Source organism: Budorcas taxicolor, chromosome 1 (genome assembly GCF_023091745.1).
Source record: "Budorcas taxicolor isolate Tak-1 chromosome 1, Takin1.1, whole genome shotgun sequence".
In the NCBI taxonomy this organism is placed as follows: domain Eukaryota; kingdom Metazoa; phylum Chordata; class Mammalia; order Artiodactyla; family Bovidae; genus Budorcas; species Budorcas taxicolor.
In genome coordinates this window covers 6,865,323-6,887,359 of record NC_068910.1, presented here as the reverse complement: position 1 = coordinate 6,887,359, position 22,037 = coordinate 6,865,323, and the positions used below count along the sequence as shown (strand labels likewise).

General features: G+C 46.1%; 1 protein-coding gene across 1 annotated transcript in view; it reads right to left on the bottom strand.

Moving 5' to 3' along the window:
• The window catches only part of LARS2 (leucyl-tRNA synthetase 2, mitochondrial), a 145,582-nt gene that overhangs the window by 20,800 nt on the left and 102,745 nt on the right, over positions 1 to 22,037 (bottom strand). Inside the window, exons 13-16 of the mRNA XM_052656498.1 lie at positions 21,657 to 21,755; positions 18,355 to 18,492; positions 2,398 to 2,498; positions 1,147 to 1,329 (exon numbers count right to left, since the gene is read on the bottom strand). Of these exons, the coding sequence (XP_052512458.1) occupies positions 1,147 to 1,329; positions 2,398 to 2,498; positions 18,355 to 18,492; positions 21,657 to 21,755 (521 nt within the window). The remainder of the gene's footprint in view (positions 1 to 1,146; positions 1,330 to 2,397; positions 2,499 to 18,354; positions 18,493 to 21,656; positions 21,756 to 22,037) is intronic.

Sequence of the window (22,037 nt, the reverse complement as noted above, 5' to 3'; positions counted from 1 at the left end):
GGCAGGGAGGAGGGTCCTCCCTGGCTGCCAGTGCCTGGAACTCAGAGCAGGACTGACTCAGTCGTTTCTTCTTAGGCCCCCAGATATTCTGAGCACAGGACGCCGGGGCTTACTCAAAGCGTTCCCAGCAACTGTCACCAGCCCAAAAGGAGCTTAGAAGTTTGGGCCAGGATGTGCAGGAGGGCATCGCCTCCTTGGTTAAGAAAGCCTGCTGTGCTGTGACGAAAACGTCCTCGGAACCAGCAGTGTGCGTGGAGACAGGGCTGACTTACACGGTGCAGGCTGACCTCTCACGTGGGCAGGCAGTACACAGAGGCAGCGCTGGCCCCCAGGCTGCGTTCAGAGCCACACTGCTACGCAGCCCGAGGATTGTAACACAAGCCCGGTCCTCGCCAGCTTCCTGTTTCACGTACTCCAGCATGCGCGCATGCTCAGTCGCTCAGTCGTGTGTGACTCTTGGCGACCCTGTGGACGGCAGCCCGCCAGGCTCCCCTCTCCATGGGATTCTCCAGGCAAGAATACTGGTGTGGGTTGCCATCTCCTCCTCCAAAGGATCTTGCTAACCCAGTTTTAGATGTAAACAACTCTGGAGGGAGGAATCCCCACGCCCCCCAACCCCGCCCCAACACCCCGACCATGGGGCTCTGCAGGCTGCTGTGGGTGACTGCAGAGGTCACAGGTAACGTCAGGGCCAGGCCCCACGTGGGGTTCTCTGGCCTGGTAAAGAGCAATGACACCATTCCAGGAAAAAACCTTTCAGGTTACACCAAGAGGGGACTGACCTCTGTGGACCGCAGTGGGCCCAGGCGTACCACAAAAACCAGCCTGGCTCAAGGACATGTTCCCAAAGTGGGATCCTCGCAGAAGCTGCCGGAGAACAGCCAGTCTATGCTGAAGGCAGGCTCCCAGCCCCACCCTGGGGGCGGGGTCAGCAGGGCTGCAGTGGGGACCGGGGGTCTGCAGCCACAGCGCCCGCTCTCGGTGGTCTGGGCTCACTACGTCTGGCCACGCTGGCCCAGGAATGGCACGGGATGTCGGGCAAACTGCTACCTGCTCCACAGGTGGGACCCCTGGGCCCTTCCCTGGACTCCCTGGGCGCGGAGGCGGGTCACGGAGGCGGCAGGCTGGGAGGAGAGGCTGACTTACTCTTCACATCCCACAAGATATCCTTCTCCGGAGGGGCGGCGAAGAGGATGTAGAGCCGGACGGTGTCGATGCCATACTGCTCCACCACGTCCTCGGGCTCCACGCCGTTATGCTTGGATTTGCTCATCTTCTCCCAGCTCACCTCGAGCTTCTCCCCCGTGTTTGCGTGAACAGGATCGGAACCTGCACACCAGAGGAACGCGTCGGTAGGAGGGGACGCCGAGCCGGTTCTATCACAGTGTATCCAGTCCGGAAACACTGAGGGAGCCGTTGAACGTGTCCACTTGAAGAATCCCACTGATTCACTTAGTGTGACGTGTTCTCTCCCTTTAGACATCGTAACCGTGTTTTGGTTTTCAAATAAACGAGGCCCACCTCCCGCCACAAATCTGCCTTTCATGAACAGGTAGTACACTTGCCAGCTTTTTCTCAGCCACAAAACAAGACAAAGCAATGCCCTCTTTCTAGAATGTAAGTCACTTATACACAAAAAGGACAGGAGAGAAGGGTAAGGAGGACTGAATACTGCTCTCTTCTTTATGGACTTGGGGCTCCTCTGGCAGCTGGCAGCTGACCTGCCAGGGTCCCGGGGCAGCAGAGCATGTTTGAGGTCATTTCACCCGGAGGGAGGTCCCCGTCTGTGTGAAGTCACCAGAAGGTGAGCTCACCCCATGAGCGGGGTCCACATGTGGGGTCAGCTCGCTGGGCTCACGCTACACGTGGGTCCTGCTGTGGAGCTGTTCCTTCTCTCCTCCCCACTCCACACTCTCCATCCGGATGGTGCTCACGGAGGAGGCCTTCCCTGGCCGTGTGTGGATGAGGTGGCCTTGCAGCCAAGCTCCAGCGGCTGGGACCAGGAAGGACACCTGACCAGGTTAAGTCTCCTTCTCTGCATTGGAACTGAGAGAGGGCGCTGGAGCCAGGGTTGGCGCTGTTGGGCACTGGAGCCGGGGGTCCCAAGGAGGTGAGGCAGGAGGTGGCCTTGCATCTGCCCAAGGTCACTCTGCACGCTGCAACTAGGGAGAGCGGGATCCAAGCCTGGCAGGGGAAGGAGAATGGAGCAGAGCAGGAAGCGGAACTAGCGGCAGAGGAGACAGCAGCGGCCGCGGCGTCCTACACGCTGCCCCTCCCTGCAGCTGGGTTTGGGCGAAGGCCCTATGTCCTTGGGTGAAACCCGCTTTTGCGCGGATTTCTGTTCCTCCTAGCTAAATATTCCTTGGCTCCAAGAACAACCAGATGGGCCATTCTTACCTGTGAGATCTACTTCCTCTCGCCGTAGATACTGTCCAGACGGTAGGCGGAATGTCTGCCCCTTGATGAGGCCTTGGGCCAGCAGTTTATGAAAAGGCTCTCTGAGGAAAGAAAACAGGAGAAGAAAACTGGTGGGGCGGGGACTGGAAGCATCCAGAGAGAGCGGTACAAACCTAACCAGCTGATGAGTACAGAGAACTGCTCTTTGTGAAAACTGGCTGACCGCTTGTCAACTCAACTTGCACAAATGGCTCCTTACACATAAACGCTAAGAAAACTAGGTCAAATCAGTGGAGATTTCCAATGTGGTGAAGTGCCATGAACACCAGGCCTCACAGCTGGAAGTCCTGGATTGGAATCTCTGTGCTGCTTCTCAATGAGCCAAGGCAAGTCACTTCTTTACTCTGAGCATCAGTCTGCTCATTGGTAAAACAGGGATTACAAAAACCTGCCTCAAAGGGTTGTTGGGAGGATTAAATGAAACAACTGCATGAAACTACTTGTAAATTTTAAAGGTATGTACAAAGGTCAGTTGGGCTTCCCTGGTGGTTCAGCGATAAAGAATCCACCTGAAGTGCAGGAGATCCAGGTTTGACCCCTGGGTCGGGGAGATTCCCTGGAAGAGGGCCTGGCAACCCACTCCAGTGTTCTTGCCTGGAGAATCCCAGAGGAGCCTGGCAGCCTAGAGCCCATGGGGTTGGAAGGAGTCAGACACGACTGAAGCGAGTGAGCGCACGCACACGCACAGACGTCAGTCATGCTGAGCCCGGAGTAATGAAAAGTGCAAGGTGATACAGAGAGGTCTACGCTGGGGTTTTATTCATGAAGATAATCCATTCCTTAACTTTCATACAGTGCCTGCTTAAATTCTTTTTAATATTTCTAAATCATGCAAATTATACATGACTATACCGTTTTTGTTCAAATTCAAACCCCTCTCCCCCTGTCTTCCCAAGCCTACTGCCCTCTGATGAGGCAGTGACTGTTAGTCCACACAGAACTACTTCTTTTTTCTTTTGGTTGCACAGCCTGGCATGCAGGATCTTAGTTCCTCAACCAGGGATTGAACCCAGGCCCTGCCAGTGAAAGCACCGAGTCCAACCACTGGACCAGCAGGGAATTTCCCAGATTTTATTTCATTTTCAGCATCTATTCAGTACTTTATATGGGTGGATTATAATTTATTTATAGTACTTATTTTTTTTAAAAAAAAAAGCAGTGTTAGTCACACCCTTACTGGCTGAATAGTGAACTGAAGACATTTTCTCTTAAGAGGACAAGCAGAGGTTTGACCCTCGAACTGAAATTATTTCAGATTTGAAACTGCTGTGCAGTTTTGAAGCACGTAAGAAAGAGCTACTCCACATTCAGTTTGTGGAGACCTCTGCTGAGAGCACCTGTCCATATCTCACTCTTATAAAGCGCAGGGAGGAACATTTGAGAGAGGAGACAGACTGACATTCTCTGCCAACATCACCCCCAGCACAGCTCATCTATCAACATAAGAACCCTCGGGGGCTTCAAGCTCACTTACACGGAGTGGCTTTTTAGAGGCTCAAAGACCTGACAGATAGCCTCATCAACTCAACGGACATGGATCTGAGCAAACTCCAGGAGATAGTGAAGGACAAGGAAGCCTGGCGTGCTGCAGTCCATAGGGTCACAAGAAGTTGGACACGACTTTAGTGATCAAACAAATAACTCAAAGACCCAATAACCTCAAAGAGGCCAAGCAGAGCACAAACCCAGCTCTAGTGATGGAGGCACAGGGTGCTGGCTTTGTTAATTAACAGAAGCTCATTTCACATGCGAGGCTAATACAGATGAACCCTGGTACAGAGAAAGAAGGCCTCCGGACAGGGCCCTGATTTGTACACGGTGCAGCCCGTCACAGCAGCTGTGTGCACAGACGCTGTTTAAAGGAAATTCTCCAGTGGACTCAGAGGGATGGAGTGGAACAACGGGGATGACTGAAAATGAGGTGAAGGGCAGCTAGAAGAAAAGGACCCCTGGTCTCTGTGTTTTAAAATCCTGTTAGGAGCATGTGTATGTATGTGTGTGTGCACATGTGAGTTTGGTGGGGTGTGTGTGTGTGTGTGTGGGGGGGTGTATCTGCCAAGGTGTAAAACACCCAATATAATTAACATTAAATGGAAATTAGTCAAGTTACTCAGTGTCACAGGGCCTGTCCACCATGGGACTGTGTTAATTTGGAAGACGTACATGCAGAAAAATAGTCACCCCATTGTTCTGGCTCCAAAAGCTATCTTAATAATAAGCTCTTTGAGTCACAAAACTGCCTTCCTTCCACCTCGCAGACATTCCACCAGCAATGTCACCACTGGCAGAATGACATCCTTCTGTACCATGTCCCAGGAAGATTCCCAGACAATGTGAGTGACATGAAAAAGAAGCACCTTTAAGGGGGAGCAATGGTGTCTGTGGTCCCCATTTCTCAGGAACACAGGCACAGAACCGCGAGGAACCTGGTGTCCTTGGGCCACACGAGCTGTATCCAGGGCAGGTTGGGGTTTGGATGCCCAAGACCCCAGATATGCGTTTTCCTCAGGAAGCTCAAGGGCCTCTGCCCACAGACCGAGTGTGCAGCTCTTTGCCGCCAGCCCGTCTGCCCTCTGGGCCTCTCCCTCCACACCTACATGCCCCTGGTCCTCAGAGAGGTCCCAGGGACACCTGGCTGTCCCCAGAACCGGCCACGCTCCCTAGGACTCGACAGGAATGCCCATCTTGGCCTGAGTTCCTGGGGTAACCCGGACCCGGCCTTCACCACTGAGCGCAGGCACCCCCTTCTCTGGTGGGCGTCCCTGTCCCCTGCACGCAGCTCTGGACTCTCCTTCGGGTCCTGCCATGTCCAGCACGCTTGGCCATGAAGAGCACGCCCAGGCTGTGCACTGATTACAACATAAACACCCGTCTACCGCCGCCCTGCCCCCGTCGTGACAAGGACTGTCGTCTTGTCCTTTCATCTGTCTCAGCGCTTAGCACTGTTTCAATGGACGACAGGCCCTTTAAACATGCTCGAAACACGGATGGTGGGTGAAAAAATACAAATGGACAGACAGACGGATGGCGGGACGGAGGGAGGGAGACGTGGATGTTTGGGGCTGCCAGCTCTTGAAGCCATCTGTGCCTTCCATCCAATCTGGGGTGGCACCTGGATTTTAACCTCATTACACAAAAGATACAACACAGTTTTAAAACAGGAGGAGAAAATCATATGGTTACTTTTTACTGGGCAGACGAACACAGTGGCTACAGAGCAAACTGAATGAGTGTCCTATGTGCGAGGGCGGCCTCCCCACACCCGGTGGGGCCTTCCCTGGGCATCAGTGGGCTCGACGGGGCCGACGTTTGCACACCCCCGGGTGCACATTTTTGAGCACTAGCTCATCTTTTAGGAATCTTCCTCAAATAATTTTACACGCTGCCGCCTCACACACAGAGACACACTGCAGCTTTCTTCCTGCTGGGCTCAGTGGCGGGAGGGTGAACTCGCTGTCACCGTCTTAGGCTCTAGTGTCCCTGCGCACCAGTTTTTGCGGTTTTTCCTCTCCTTTCTCACTCTTGGTACATGGCTTTAGTCACTCTTAATAGAAATAAAAAATATGTCCTTGGGATGGAAGAAGGGGGGGAATAATTTGGATCCGAAAGGTAAAGGTTATCAGTAGGATAATCAAAATCTGTAGCTTTAAGCTTCCAGAAGGGGCAGGGGCAGAAACAAGGAGCTTGGGCTTAAATTCTTGCCGGTTATTAAGTGGTGCAATGCTGCCCTCTTCTGGGGATGGGTAGAATTACAACCTGCTGTTTTTTTTTTTCCAAACTAGGGGCAGTACTGAAGAAGGTTCAAATACCATACAGTCGTGCTCATTTCACATACTAATAAGGTTGTGCTCAAAATCCTTCAAGCTAGGCTTCAGCAGTTCGTGAATGGAGAACTTCCAGATGCACAAACTGGGTTTAGAAAAGGCAGAGGAATCAGAGATCAAGTTGCCAACATTCGCTGGATCAAAGGGAAAGCAAGGGAATTCCAGGAAAACATCTACTTCTGTTTCATTGATTATGCTAAAGCCTTTGACTGTGTGAACCATAACAAATGTGAGAAACTCTTAAAGATGGTAATATCAAGACCATCTTACCTGTCTCCTAAGAAACCTGTATGCTTGTCAGGAAGCAAGTTAGAACCCTGTATGGAACAACGGACTAGTTCAAGATTGAGAAAGGAGTATGGCAAGGCTGTTTATTGTTACCCTGTTTATTTAACTTATATGCAGACCACATCATGCGAAATGCTGAGCTGGATGAGTTACAAGCTGGAATCAAGATTGCCAGGAGAAATATGAACAACCTCAGATATGCAGACAATACCACTCTAATGGCAGAAAGCAAAGAGGAACTAAAGAGCCACTTGATGAGGGTGAAAGAGGAGAATGAAAAAACCGGCTTAAAACTCAATATTAAAAACACTAAGATCATGGCATCCTGTCCCATCTCTTCATGGCAAATAGAAGGGGAAAGGGTGGAAGCAGTGACAGGTTTCCTCTTCTTGGGCTCGGAAATCCCTGCGGATGGTGACTGCAGCCATGGAATTAGAAGATGACTGCTCCTTGGAAGGAAAGCTATGACAAACACAGACAATGTATTAAAAAGCAAAGACATAATTTTGCTGACAAAGGTCCATATAGTTAAAGCTATAGTCATTCCAGTAGTCATGTACGGATGTGAGAGTTGGACCATAAAGAAGGCTGAGCGCCGAAGAATTGAGGCTATAGAACTGTGGTGCTACAGAAGACTCTTGAGAGTCCCTTGGACAGCAAGGAGATCAGACCAGTCAATCCTAAAAGAAATCAACCCTGAATACTCATTGGAAGGACTGATGCTGAAGCAGAAACTCCAATCATTTGGCAACCTGATCACTATGAAGAGCTGACTCACTGGAAGAGACCCTGATGCTGGGAGAGATTGAGGGCAGAAGGAGAAGAGGGCATCAGAGGATGAGATGGTTGGATGGTATCACTGATTCAACAGACACGAACTTGGGCAAACTCCGGAAGCTGGCGAGGGACGGGAAGGACTGGCATGCTGCAATCCGTGGGGTCGCAAAGAGTTGGACACGACTTGGCAACTGAGCAACAGTAACAACGCTAGCTGCGCTGCTCGGCTTCTCATTGCGTGGCTTCTCTTGTTGCTGGGCACAGGCCCTAGGGGGTGCGGGCTGCAGCAGTGGCAGCACTTGGGCTCAGCAGCTGTGGCCAAGGGCTTAGCTGCTCCGCAGCATGTGGGATCTTCTCGGACCAGGGATCACACCCATGTCACCTGCACTGGAAGGGGGATTCTTTACCACTGAGCCACCAGCAAAGCAAGCCCCTTTATTGTTAACTGGAGGATAACTGTTTTACAATATTGTGTTGGTTTCTGCCATGCAACGTGAATCAACCATAAGTTTACATATATGCCTTCCCTCGAGTCTCCCTCCCACCCCTGAACCCCCATCTCAACCCTCAAGCTGTGGGACTCTGACCCTAAGTCCAGCCTTTCTGCCTAAGGCTACACGCTTCTCTGGCCTCATCTTTTGTAACTCTCTCTCTTTTTTAAAAGTGAACTTCTAAATGAAGCAAAGCGCACATATTGAAAAGCTTGTAATTCCTACTGGTAAAACTTGAGGAATCTTCACAAGATAAACACACCGGCGTAACCAGTACCCAGGTCAATGATCAGAATGTGACCCACCTCCTGGAGGCCCCCTTCTCCCCTTCCCAGGCACCATCTCCCCACCACAGGCACCAGCCGCCTGGCTGCTAACACCATGGATCAATTTTGCCTGTTTCGAAACCACTTCTACCCCTTTCAGAATGAGGGAATCTCGCAGCAGCACCCACACCGGAGACCTTTCCCAGAAAGGCAGGCGATCCCTCTCAGACAGCAGAGCACCCAAAACAAGGCCTGCCAGTTAAATAAGTCTGAATTTCCAAAAGTTAGCAACAATGCAACTTGATGGTTGAGCCTCATGCGGGCTGCCTTCCCCCGGGGTTGAAGCACTGCAGTGGTGGCCGGAAGAGCCATCTAGGGCAGAGATGGCAAGACTGCCCTGGGGCCCCTGCCCCCATCACGGACCCACAGCTGCACGCCCTGGTGGACTTGGGCTGAGCCTCAGGATTCTTGGGACCACGTGCTCAGAAATCAGAGTTACCCTGTGACACCTATCATTTGTTTATTCTGCAGCTATTTACTGAGTGCTTACAACACGTCAGGCATTTAGGGCAAGGCCAGCCTGCCTGCTGTCACTGAGCCAGACAGATGCCTGCCCACCCTCAAGGCTGGCAGGGGGGAGCAGAAAGTCCAGTCGGAGCTGAAGACCGACTCCTGCCACACCAAGTCCAAATTGCTCGCTCGGCCATGGAAGACTCCCATCCCTCCTTCCGCTTCCTTTCCTCTTTCTTACACGCGCTGCCCACAGGCACTTCTGTGTCCTCACTCACTGTTCCCTGAAGCACCATGGAAACTGCCCATCTGTCAGGACTCTACCCCTCCTTCCAGACTCCACTCAAACGCCAAATCCACTAGGAAGGCGTCTCAGGCCCTCCTGGGCAAAATTAGTTGCTCTTTCTTCGGTGTGTCCGGTGTGGCTCCTAAAACTGCACCGGGCAGGTAGTAAATGCTACTGTGCATTCATGTGAGTTGCTTTGCTGCCTGCCTTCCCCGAGCGTGGGGAGTAGGAGGAGCCTTGAAGACCCCTCTGGCACCCAGTTCATCACAGATGCTCCGTTAAGGCAACTGGTTTGAGCTATGTCGAGTTTGTTTCCACGAATGAATAAACAAATCTGCCAGCAGCAGAGAAAGGGACAGTGTGGAGGGGACAAGAGATGAGGGTAGAAAGGGGATGAAGGGCGGGCACAGGATGCTACTGCTTCCAAGTAGGGCCAGGCCCTTTTTGCGGAGAGAGGCATGCTCAAAGATTTCAGACTCTGTCCACTTGAAGCCCCTGGGAAGATCAGCAGGGAACGAGCGTGGAAGGGGGACAAATTCCACAGTGGAGAAGGGGCCCCCCAGTTCCTGGAATCCTGCTCAGTCCCCAGTGATTCTCCCTCCACTCTTCCAGGGCCTCAGGGCTCTGGGAAGCTGGTTCTCATTCCATCCACCCTTAGGTGGAGTTCAGCTCTGAATGAGGAGTCATGTTTGTATTTGAGCGACAACTCGGTACAGACCCCTCTTGCACTTAATCAAAAAGCTTACAGGAAAGTGGGTGGCCCAAGACACGCTCATAAATCACCAGCAAGGAGGAGGCGTGGAGTGTGATACAGAGAAGCAGGTGGCATGGGCATGGCGGTCAAGGCAGCGTCAAGGGTCTTGCTGGAGTAGCCGTCACACCGCACTGCCAAGCTCATGATTCAGATCCACAGCAGCGTAATTCGTGTACTTCCCATCTGTACATTCATCCACCAAAAGGTACCTGGGCACAAAACTGTATACACAACTGAGATATTCACGTGTCATAACGGCTCTGTATAGCAGGGAGCTTTATGATAAGAAAGTGAAAAGTCTGCCACTCCAAGCCACCAACAAATCCATTCGGATTCCAAAGCCATCAAAGATGGAGGCGTTATGCAGGGCCTCGGCCTTGGGGAAGGCCTGGATGGGTTTCACGTTCATGAATACAAATTAGTGTTCTTTTCCTTGAGTCAGATTTCCTCTTACTCCTTCAGTACCACCCTGAGGGTTGAATTACTTTCATATGCACCGAAGCACGGCTCTATGCAAGTAGAATGATGAAAAGTGATGGAATCGTCAAGTATTTCCTTGACAGTCTGGACTACACTAACTCAGAAATTACAACTAATACCTGCTGGTCATGGAAAGACACCTTTGTCCAAAGAAGGAGAGAAGGAAGGAAGGGAGGGTGGATGTGAGGAAGGGAGGGAGGGAGAAAGGTTACTAATCATTAGGATTAACAAGGAATTTCAGAACACAGGCAGGCTATTTTATTAAGCATCCTTACAAAAATCACTGCATACAGGAATGTATTAATCACGACGTGGCTAAAAGAATCTCAGGATTCATCAGAGCCCTAACCAGTCACTGCAGGTGACACTGCCTTACTTATGAAACCCTGGATAACTTGCTCCCCTCTCTCCTGCCTGGTCAGTCGGCTGCTATGTAGATCTGGAAAGAAGAAAGCAGAAAGCTGCAGATCTCTGAAAACTGTTTCTAATTGGGACTTCTCAGACTAACTTCACCTTGCTCTTCGTCCCTGCCCTGCGTCCAGGGCCATCGTGCTCACATAATTGGCCTGTTACTAAGTGTCGAGACGTGGCTGGTCTGAAAATATCACTGTTTCCATTTCCTAGCAGCTAGCCAGGGGCCTGGAAGGAAGTCTTATTAATACCATGAGACTCAGGTAAAGTCTTTCTTTTTTTCCTTACCTTTTCCCACTAGGTTCATTTCTGGTGTGATTAGAAAAAGCTCCCTGGACCAGGGACGGAGGCCTGCTGAGCTCACAATGGTCAGTAGCTGGCTGTCAGCAGGGGGAACAGCAGCTTCTGACGCCACCCCACCCTTTGATGACTGCAAACTGCAGACAGAACATCAATTCTGGGAATTTAGGGTCTCTCTGGGTTGTATGAGCAGCTGAGGCTGATGCTGACTCCCCTCCACCCCCCTACTCCCCCATGCTCACAAATCACATTTCACGCCCAGCATACTTCCCTGCTTCAGAATATAAACTGTAAATGACTTGGCTTTATTTTCTGCTATAGAGTCACATAGTCATTGGGAAAAAAAACATCTGGGGAAAAAACCATTAAGAAATAATAAAATCATCAATAAGCTTATCATCCAGAGAGAACTAGTGTTAACATGCTGACATAATTTTTTTCTAGTTTTTTCTCTTGCTTTGTGTGTGTATTGGTGAATGTACATGTAAAGACAGAGAATCAAACTGTATCTGCAAATTTCCGCCTTGTTTTTTTCACTTCTCATTACTTCAGACGTATTTCTCCTTGGTGTTCAACATCCTTTGTAATATATATAAAGAGTTGTATGAAGTCCTCCATAGAGATGGAGTATACTTTGCCCTTTCTCAGCATTTTGGGGCATTTAGGTTTGGGGTAATACTTGAAGTAATACTTACATGAACATTCTTGTGTATAAGTTTGTGTTTTAGGATAGATGTCTAGAAGTGTAATTAGTGTGCTCGAAACTATTTTTTTAAGGCACTATTTTATGACTATTTTTAAAGCACTTCCTCTATACTGCTAAAATGCTTTTCACAAAGATTGTTCCCAACTGTAGTGCATGAGAGACCCGCTCTCACTGGGATGCTGTATGGAAAACGCTTATTTTGTGTTCTTTTTGCTGCCAACAAGATAAACATTTTAGAGTATGTTTACTGATCACTTGCATTTCTTCTTTTGCAGATTTCCTGTCGACATAACTTCCAGCTTAATCACCAACCTGATGTTTCAGACACACAATAAAGCCACCAGCTGTCCCATGGGCTGGCACTTCTAATCCAGAGGCCAGTTTCTTCTTATAAATGGTAAAGAGCCGTTCTGGAAATTCAAACTGCAGACCTAAATGTGCAAGTGATGAAAGAAAGGGCCTGGGCTCTTCCAGGAAATAGAAGATTATTAGAGCCACATAAACCTTTGCTTTTGTATTTGAAGACATTTAACCAGAATCAGAGAGTGAAAAGGGTACTCATAGGTGACTGAATCCCTAATCTATGAGGCCAGGGAGAACCACAGGGGTCAGAACTCTCATCTGCAGCACCAATCACAGGACCAAGTGAGCATGAAACAGGTTTCAGGACTCCCAGTCCAGACCTACTACCTGAGACAGCGGCCAAGCGACTGACTGAGAAATGAAAAGGGGACAACTGACGTCCCAAGTCCCTCCTGATATGACAGTGCTAACCAAAAGGCATACAGAAATAGACAAGAAATTCCAGTTTATTCACATTTCAGGAAAAGGAGCTAATAAATAAAGAGAGACACACACGTGATTGACAGGTCTCAAAATTTCACCCTAGACCAGCTTGATAAAGTTGTTTGGGGGCTTTAAAATAAATGCTAATTGGAGAGTTCTGAATTACTCATCACAGAAAGTGGATGATTTTCATTTCATCTGAGGCCAACTGGTTTACCAAAACACCTCCGCTAAAGAGCTAATGCTCAGAAATAGTTTTCAGACGCTACTGTGGAACAGGAACAGTGCTGACAAGTGTGCTGAGAAACAGAGATAAGGTGACTTTCTGCATCTTCTTCAGATAGGTCAGCCTTCTGAGGACTTAAAATGACTCTCCTCTTTTAGGGGGAGTATGAAGGCATGGAATAGAATCGAACCATCTTGGGAAGAATTTTAAAAACATATATTGCATAGATATATTTCTATTTATACCATGTAGTTGGCCCTTAAAGTTGATGGTAAGGCAAATTCCAGGTGGACCTCAGGCTTTGCAGATTCTCTAAAGGTATTTAATAGAAACAAGTCACATCCAAAACAGTGTTTTAAAATTATGTCAGAATGCTACAAATCTTTTTCTGCTTGACTATGGTTTTAAAACGACGCAAACAAGTCGGAAAAGTAGCCAGGTCCTGTCCTACATCTTAAATCAGTTTAGCCATTGGGTAATTTATTGACTCATTCATTCCTGCTACAAATACTGGTTCCAAGGCTGAGAAATGTGCCCTGCTGCTAAGAAGCCAGAGATAAGTTGTGGTCTTTGTTTCTAGACCTATATGCGTGCGTGCGGGCTCAGCCGTGTCCGACTCTTTGCGACCCCATGGACTGTAGCCCACCAGGCTCCTCTGTCTATGGGATTTCCCAGGCAAGAGTACTGGACGGGGCTGCCATTTCCTACTCCAGAGGATCTTCCCAAACCAGGGATCAAACACATATCTCTTGAATCTCCTGCACTGCCAGGCTGATTTTTTTTTCCCCACTGAGCCACCTGGGAAGCCCTAAACCAACATGAGAAGGAATTATTTTTCAGGTTGTACTTGATGTTTGAGCTTAGCCTTTCTCTATCCAACTTCCCCTATCCCAAGGAGAACATTCCCTTTCAAGAACACACATTTTACTCTGTTTATATCAATGGGGTTAAACTCAACTGATTGATTGAAACAAATATTCGCTGAGAATGTATAATGTCCATGAGACTGTGATAGTTAACAGGACACAGGTTCCATCCTCCAGGGTAGTCTAATCTAGTGAGGTGAAGAAGTTTCCACAAAGAAGAAATGCAAGGCAGAATGGCAAATGCTATAATCTAAGTTACAAGCATTGTAACTACAGTCAGCCCTCTTTATCTGTGGGTTCCACACTTGTGGATCCAACAAACCATCGATCCAAAAAAAAAAAAAAAAAAAAAAATTCCAGAAACTTCCAAAAAACAAAACTTGAATTTGGTGTACCCAGGCAATTTACATAGCATTTACACTGTATTAGGCATTATAAAATTATCTAGAGATGACGTAAAGCATTCAGGAGAGTGTAAGTTACATACAAATACTACACCATTTTGTATGAGGGATTTCAGCATCCACTGATTTTGGTATCAGTGGGGGTTCTGGAACTAATCCCTAATGGACACCAAGGGATGGACTGTAATTTATCAATACTTCCCTGAGGATTAATGCTGTTAATGTGTTTAGTGGCCTTCTGATGCAGATGGGTTAATTTTTACACATGAAGGTCTCTGGGACTAATGAGAATTATTTTAAGCATTTAATTTATATCCTAAATTAGCTTTCTGTAGACTTAATCCATGTGTGTATGAACAGAATGTGGGAACAGATCTGAGGACGGGGTAAAAAGGGAGGGAGCTTTCAAAGCACTTCATTTTAATGAAATTGGATTTTAGAGGTTCTGAAAGTGACTTAAGGTGACTGCTAAAATAAATTACAATGTATCCATATGACAGGATACTATGCGTAAATTGTAAATGCTGATGTAGCGAGATCACCAAGATATATTATAAAATAAAAAAGCAAAAGACTATATATATATAATACATGAAACACTTAAAAATGAGTATATCAATAGATATAAAATATTTTTCTGGAAGAAATCAAGAAAAACTGTTAACAGTTGAGAAGGGTAGAAGGTAGGCTGCAGGGAGGAAGATTTCAATGTTCACTTTCTATGCAGTGAAATTTAAAAATTTTAATTTTAGACATGTATTACTTTTTCATTATTTACTATTTTAATTGTTAACATCAATTAACTGGACAGAGAGATGACCAGATATATTTTCCCCTTTTCTTCTCTTCAATTAAAAAACATTCTAAAAGGTTGTTGTATGAAAAAAACAAAGCACAGAAACAACTGAAAAAAAAAAAATCTCAGGAATGGTGCTCCAGGCAGAGTAGCAGACAAAAGAATCTGAGTTATTGTCCTGATGAAAAACAAGTGAAAAAGCCAGATCAGACATAAAAAACACATTGTTTTAAGTGTGCTATTGAGTTGGCAAACTAAGAAACAAGGTTGAAATAAATCTATTTTTAGGTAAATAAGAACTAACAGTTGGTCCATTACTTAAAAAAAAAAAAGAGACTCTAAAGTATTAGTATTAATATATATTTCAGGTAAAAGGGAAATGATTTCAGATGTTCAATTCAGAGATGCAAGAAGGAAGAGTGAGAAAAGATTAATACGTGTGTGGATCCAATGCAATTTCAGTTGAATGCCCAACAGATAACCTCTGTGGAATCTGACAAGCAGAATCTGAAATTTATATGGAAGAACAAAAGTCCAAATATATTAATAGTCAAGTTACTCCTAAAGAAAAAGGACAAAGTAGGAGGACTGCCTTACTAGATATTGAGACTTGTATAATTAAAATAAACAATGCCAGTAAATAACTATTAATGGCACAGAAAAAAGCATATAGACCAATGGACAAAAGAAAAAAAAAGACCCTATAAATAGGCTCTTGCATATTCACAAAAACTTGATTTATGATGGAAAGGGCACTGCAGATCAGTAGGGAAAATGATGGATTATTCCATTAAAGGTATTGAGATACTAAAAGCAGTCTCCATAAAGGAAAAGATTACTAAAATTTACTACATTAAATTAAGAGTTTCTGCTCATCAAAAGACACCATAAAAATAAGATAAGCCAAGAACCGGAAAGAAATACTGCAATACACACAGCATCCAGAATATTTACAGAATTCCTACAATCGATAAAAGACAGCCCAGAAGAAATAAGGGCAAGACACACAAACGGGGATTTAACGGAAGTGGAGACACAGAGGCTCATAAACAGAATGAAAACACGCTAAACTGCATTAAGTCTTTAAATTCAAATTTAACTCACAAAGTCATCCATTATATAACCACAAGTTTGACGAAAGTCTTACAGCTGGATAATACAGTCAGCCCTCTCTGTTTTACGATCCATGGTGGGCTGAATCCAAGCATGTGGAACCCATGGATATCAAGGGCCGACCATGGCAACTGAGCATCTGCAGATTTGGTACCCTCAGCAGGTCCCAGAACCCGCCCTCCACGGAGATGCAGGGTTGGCAGCACTGTATGTTGTAGTGGTGAGGATGTCAAGTCATCAATAGGATACTCACCTCTGGTAGTGCCAGTGTAGGTTTATATCGTCAATCCGAAAAACAGCCTGGCTTTCTTACTGAAGTTGATCATGTGAGTAATCCTACAATTCAGCAGTCCCACTCCAGGCACATATCTTAGAGAACTGCTCATGTGTGTATGTCAGGAAACATACATGGATGCTCCTAGCAGTTTTGTTCATAACTGCACAAAACAGCCCAAGGACTTTAATGGTATGGACATGAACTGAACTCTGTATTAGAAACTCTATTCCAGGTAATGTAATACCAGATGGCAGTAAAACAGAAATGCAACTACTCTATGCAGCAAGATGGATGAAATTCCAAAAATGCTGAGCAAGGGAAGCAAGAGGGAACATGTGAAATATGGTTCTATTTATACAAAGTTCAGAGACAGAAACAACACATATATCTTAAAATATTCATCACTGCCAATTATTAAAGAAATGCAAATCAAACTAAACTGAGGTAGCACCTCACACCAGCCAGAATGGCTATCATCAGAAGCCTACACACAGGACTTCCCTGATGGTCCTGCGGTAAAGAGCCCGCCTGCCAGTGCAGGAGACAGAGGCTTGATCCCTGGCCTGGGAAGATTCCACATGCCTTGGGGCAACTAAGCCCCTGCTCCAGAGCCCTCGAGCTACGACTACTGAATTCTGTGCACTCAAGAGTCCACTTTCCGAAATAAGAGAAGCCACCTCAGTGAGGAACCCAGACACTGCAACTAGAGAGTAGCCCCTGCTTGCCACAGCGAGAGAAAGCTCACACAGCAACGAAGACCCAGCACTGCCGTAAGTAAACAAATAAAATTTTAAAGGTCTATAAATAACAAACATTGGGTGCAGAGAAAAGGTAACCCTCCTACACTGTTGGTGGGAATGTAAACCACTATGGAGACCGTAATTTGAAAAGATACATGCACACCCATGTTCACAGCAGACTATTTACGTTAGCCAAGACACAGAAGGAATGTAAATGTCCATCAGCAGAGGAAGGGGTAAAGAAGATGTCATACAAATATACGATGGAATATGACTCGGTCACAAGATAGAATGAAACAATGCCACTTTCAGCAACATGGATGGACCTAGAGATTATCATACTAAGCGTAGTAAATTGGACAGAGAAAGACAAATATATATCACTTATAGGTGGTATCTAAAAAGATGACACAAATGAACTTATTTACAAACAGAAATAGAGTCACAAAGGTAGAAAACAAACTTATGGTTATCAAAGTGGAAAGGTTGAGGAAAGGGATAAATTGGGAGTTTGGGACTAACATATACACAATAATATATATAAAATAAATAATCAACAAGGACCTATTGTATAGCACAGGGATCTCTACTCGATACTCTGCAATAACCTATATGGGAAAAGAATCTGCAAAAGATGGTTTTACATAAATATATATATATATATATATATATCTATGTACATATGAAACTGAATCACTTTGCTGTACACCTGACACTAACACAAGATTGTAAATCAACTGTGCCTCAATGCAAAACATAAATTAAGTCAAAATACATCAAGAAGCAACAAATTTCAGAAAAGCAAGAAAATGTATAATTCAAGATTCAGAAATGGCATTGTGAGGGGAGAGGCAGAGGTGTAGGAATGGGGATGATCTGATTGGAGAGGGCATCCTGGGTATTCCAAGGGGCCTGTAAGACTCTGTTTCCGAATGTGACAAGGGGGTGCATGGATGGTCATTTTATTTTTAAAACTGAACAATACATTAAATATACATATTATACACATTATATATATGCACACACATACACACACATATATACATATATATATGAGGTATTTCATGGGAAAGAAGCCCCCACACACATCTTTCTGAACACCACGGGGAACAGATTACAGACCAACAGGGAACGAATTTCTCAATGGATTTTTCCCTAGCTTTTAATCCATTATGCACTTTTATCAGAGTGATATATTGAGACAGAATTCAGTCAAGCTTGGAAAGAGCTGACATCGAAGGACCTGATGATAAACATGACCTCACACAAGAAGCTATAAAAAGCCATGCAACATAATGAAAGCTCTCCGCTGCCTCCCAGGTGAAAATTCTCCGTTAGCAGAGATTTAACTCCATCTAACAGAGAAGAGCTGAAGGGAAGATCCTATGTGAGCAGGCAAACAGCACAGGCTGGGACTGACTCAACAACACAGGTGGACTTCCAACGGTCAAGGCTGACAGTGACCTCTAAAGCATACTTGAAAAATAAGAGTTCTTCTGCTACACATATATTCACCTTGCTCCAGAAGAACTGACACCTGCTTTCAGCTGCTATTCAAGAAACCGAATTCTTTTGCAAAGCAGTGTAAATGCTTACCTGTGTTTGACCATTTTTTGATCGTGGCAAAAATGACTGAAGAATCTTGCATAGAACAAGTGCATGACAGCGTGCTCTTTCCCTCCAATGTACAAATCCACAGGCATCCAGTAATCTGCCAAGGCTGCGCTGAATGGGCTGGGAGGAAGAGAAATGGTCATTTATTAAAAAAAAAAAAAAAAAAACCCTACTTTGTTACAACTGCATAAATTAGACAGACGTTATAATTTGCATATTCCCTGAAATAAATTATGTGAAAAAAAACAGTGATTTTTTATTTTAAAATATAATGAGAAGCTTATGTAAGAGAGGAGAAAAATGTCAGAGCAATATTAATTTATGAAATTTACAAGAACTGTTTTAGAAGCCATTGCTGACATATTTTAACAAATGTGATTTTCACATAGAATGAGGACAAAAGGAATATATACCAGCAATAAAGGTATTTCTGTACAAGGCATATATTTGACTGTGGTTTTATTTTAATTTTTATTACCATAGACAATAAGATTTTTGAGTTCTTGCCAACAGAGGGCAACATGGCACTTAAAATGGAGACTCTCACGCAGATACTAGACCTTCATTCTAAAACAGGAATCCTGTCTTAAAAGTAGCCTCAAAATGCAGATCGTCAGCAAGAGCCTGTATATGTCTCTCAAAATGCCCTGAGCATACGTAGAGTAATTAAAATAGCCCAACTCTCTCTCACCCAACAGGTATATTTTTGGTCAATGGAGGTCCTAAAAGAAAAGTTTCCTCACTAGAAGCACCATTCTCAATCCTAATGGATGCCAGGGAGGAAAAGGTCACTCCCTCTGTTTCCTGGCTGGGGTTCTTGTCGGGTGCGGGGTTGGTGGGGGGTGGGAGGGAGAAACAGTGCTGGCTGGGGACAGATCTCTTCATCCCCAAGGTAAGGCCCTCTCTTGAGGTCATCCAGTGAGGCAAACCTTGGCCTGTGGAGGATCTGCGCGCCATGGTTTCTCGTATTTGTGAATTCTCCTCCCCACACCTCAAGTACATTTTTCCCCCAGCGTGGACCTTCACTCCAGCTCGGGCTGGAAGCAGGAGCCCGGGGCTCGGCAGGTGGGCCTGGCCAAAGACCATGTGTCTGCATCTTAATACAGCTTGGCTTTCTCTCCTGCAGCTACAATGTCAGAATTCTGGCAAAATTCTAAATAATGTTTCTATGTGAAAAATGGCTCCCCGGAGAAATGTGACTGCTCACGCAGGCGACAGAAAAGCAAGGGAAGTCAAGGATGGTGCTTGAAAGAAAGCTTGAAGTAAACAGGAGTGAGACAATGAAAGCAGCTATAGCTGGGATCCATGGTCTATCCTGGAAACCACCCAGTGAGACCACAAGGCAACATGGAGATGCACGGCCGCATTTTATGAGGGAAATGATGTGGTGGGTGGGATTCCAAACCCGGGGCTGTGAAGCTCTCAGGATGTGTCTCACCACTCAGGGGCCCCTCATTAAGCCCGAGTCTCTGTCATCTGTAGGAAGGTTTTCCCTTGAAGCTCTGAGAGGTGGAGAGTCTGATCTCCCCTGCACTGTCAGGCTGCTCTTCCTAAATGATTGTTGCCGTTGTTGAGTCACTAAGTCTTTCCGACTCCTTGCAATCCCACGGATTGCAGCACGCCAAGCTTTCCTGTTTTTCACTGTCTCCCGGAGTTTATCCAAGTTCAGGTCCATTGAATCGGTGATGCCATCCAACCATCTCATCCTCTGCTGCCCTCTTCTCTTCCTGACCTCAATCTTCCCCAGCATCAGGGTCTTTTCCAATGAGCTGGCTCTTCACATCAGGTGGCCAAAGTATCAGAGCTTCAGCTCCAGCATCAGTCCTTCCAATGAATATTAAGGGTTGATTTCCTTTAGGATTCACTGGTCTGCTCTCCTTCCTGTCCAAGGGACTTTCAAGGGTCTTCTCCAACACCACAGTTCAAAAGCATCAATTCTTCAGCACTCAGCCTTCTTTCTGGTGCAACTCTCACAACCATACGTGAAATGGAAGGCAATAAAAGCTCCTTCGAAAAGGGAGACCCAGAAGAGGGGCCTCTCTGTGGGCTGGCCGGAGTTGCCTGGTTGGTCCCAGCCGCAGCAATCCCTCTGTGTCCTTTCTGCCTCTGCCAGCTGCTGTTCACTCTGGCTCCTGCTCATTTCTGCACAGCCTCCACTTGAATCACGGAATAGCAGGACTGGGGCAGGCAGGAGCGGCCGTCTCCCTGGAAATACATTATCTCCCAACCAGCGAAGAAAACGGGGGTATTTTTATACCTGGCCTACAGGGTTTCAGTATAATGGTTCTCCCGTGGACAAGAGAGAGTTGGCAAGGTCTTTGAAGCACAGTGTCTGTGGTTTCCTGCGGTCTGCACCGGGTTTCTTTTGTTCTCATTTCCTTCTCTACCCATCTACCTATTGCTCTCTTTCCCTTATTTATTTTTGTCAAAGAAGCACATGCACATTGCTGGAAAAAACGGTCCTGAAAGGTTTATAATGTAGAACAGTGGTGTCCAGCCCCGTTCCTTCACTACCCTCCCCCCCACCTCCCACCTGTCACTTAGCCACTTTTAAACCTTTCAGATTAACCACTTTTAAACCTTTCAGATGTATTTTTTTCTGGCGATTATTTAAAAATATGTTTATATGCTTTGTTCATTTATCAGCTTTGGAAATTATCTAGTGACCATATGTGCTAAGAGGTCATTGCTCTCAGCTCGCTGACTCTCTATCTTCTACCCTCCCTGTACACTTGCATCATTATTTTCATTTACGTTAATAACTTTACATATTTATGATTGCAGGGCCAATGAGGGTATTACAAAAGCTCTTCCTTTTACTCTTTTTCATTTTTGCTATACCTGGGATTTACTTGGCTCTGAAGAACTAATTTAATAATTGAACACACTCACTACAGGAGTGTGAGTTGACCCATGGGTTCCAGCTCTCTCATCTCTGGACCCACCGGGTGTTGATGGCAGCCTGTGCCCTCGGACCAGAGCAGGCATTGCCTCCTGACTTGGGACTCTCGGCGTTTCCCATCCTGACTGCTCAAGAATTTTCAAGCTCTGCTGGGGTCTGAGGCTCTTCAACCGAATCCTTCTGCCTTCGTCCTTTTCTTTCATCGGCGTCAGACCTATATCCCAGTCCAGGGCTTGCCTACCGACTCCTGCTCCCTCACCTCTTTATTCCCCAGAGGCACCTGCCCCCATAAATCTCTTGCCCATTGAATTCTACCTTGATGTTTGCTTCATGGAAGACCCAGACCAACACATGCTCATGAATTCAGCAGGGCTTTCTGTACCTCTGAGTATTCTGAGGGTCAGTGTATCTGAAGTAGTACCAAGCAGAATCCACAAAGGTATCCATCGTATCTGTCTCTCTTGTGGCTGCTCCTTTGCACCTAAGAAGGAAAGAAAGCGCATTGATTGGTTTCTTTTTAAGTACTAATGCATTTTCCACCAGCTTTTCAGAAAGCTATAACAATTAGTACGAATTCAAAATGTCACAAGAACAATCCCACATCATGAAAAGAACAATTCACGGTATGGGCTCTCTTTGTACTGCAGAGTACACAATGCTTTAAAGAGGCTTAAAAATGTAAATCTCCGACAGTTAAAAGCCCTATTCTCTGCTTCTCTGAGTTGAACATGGTAGAATACCCAACAGGAGCCTTACCTCTTCA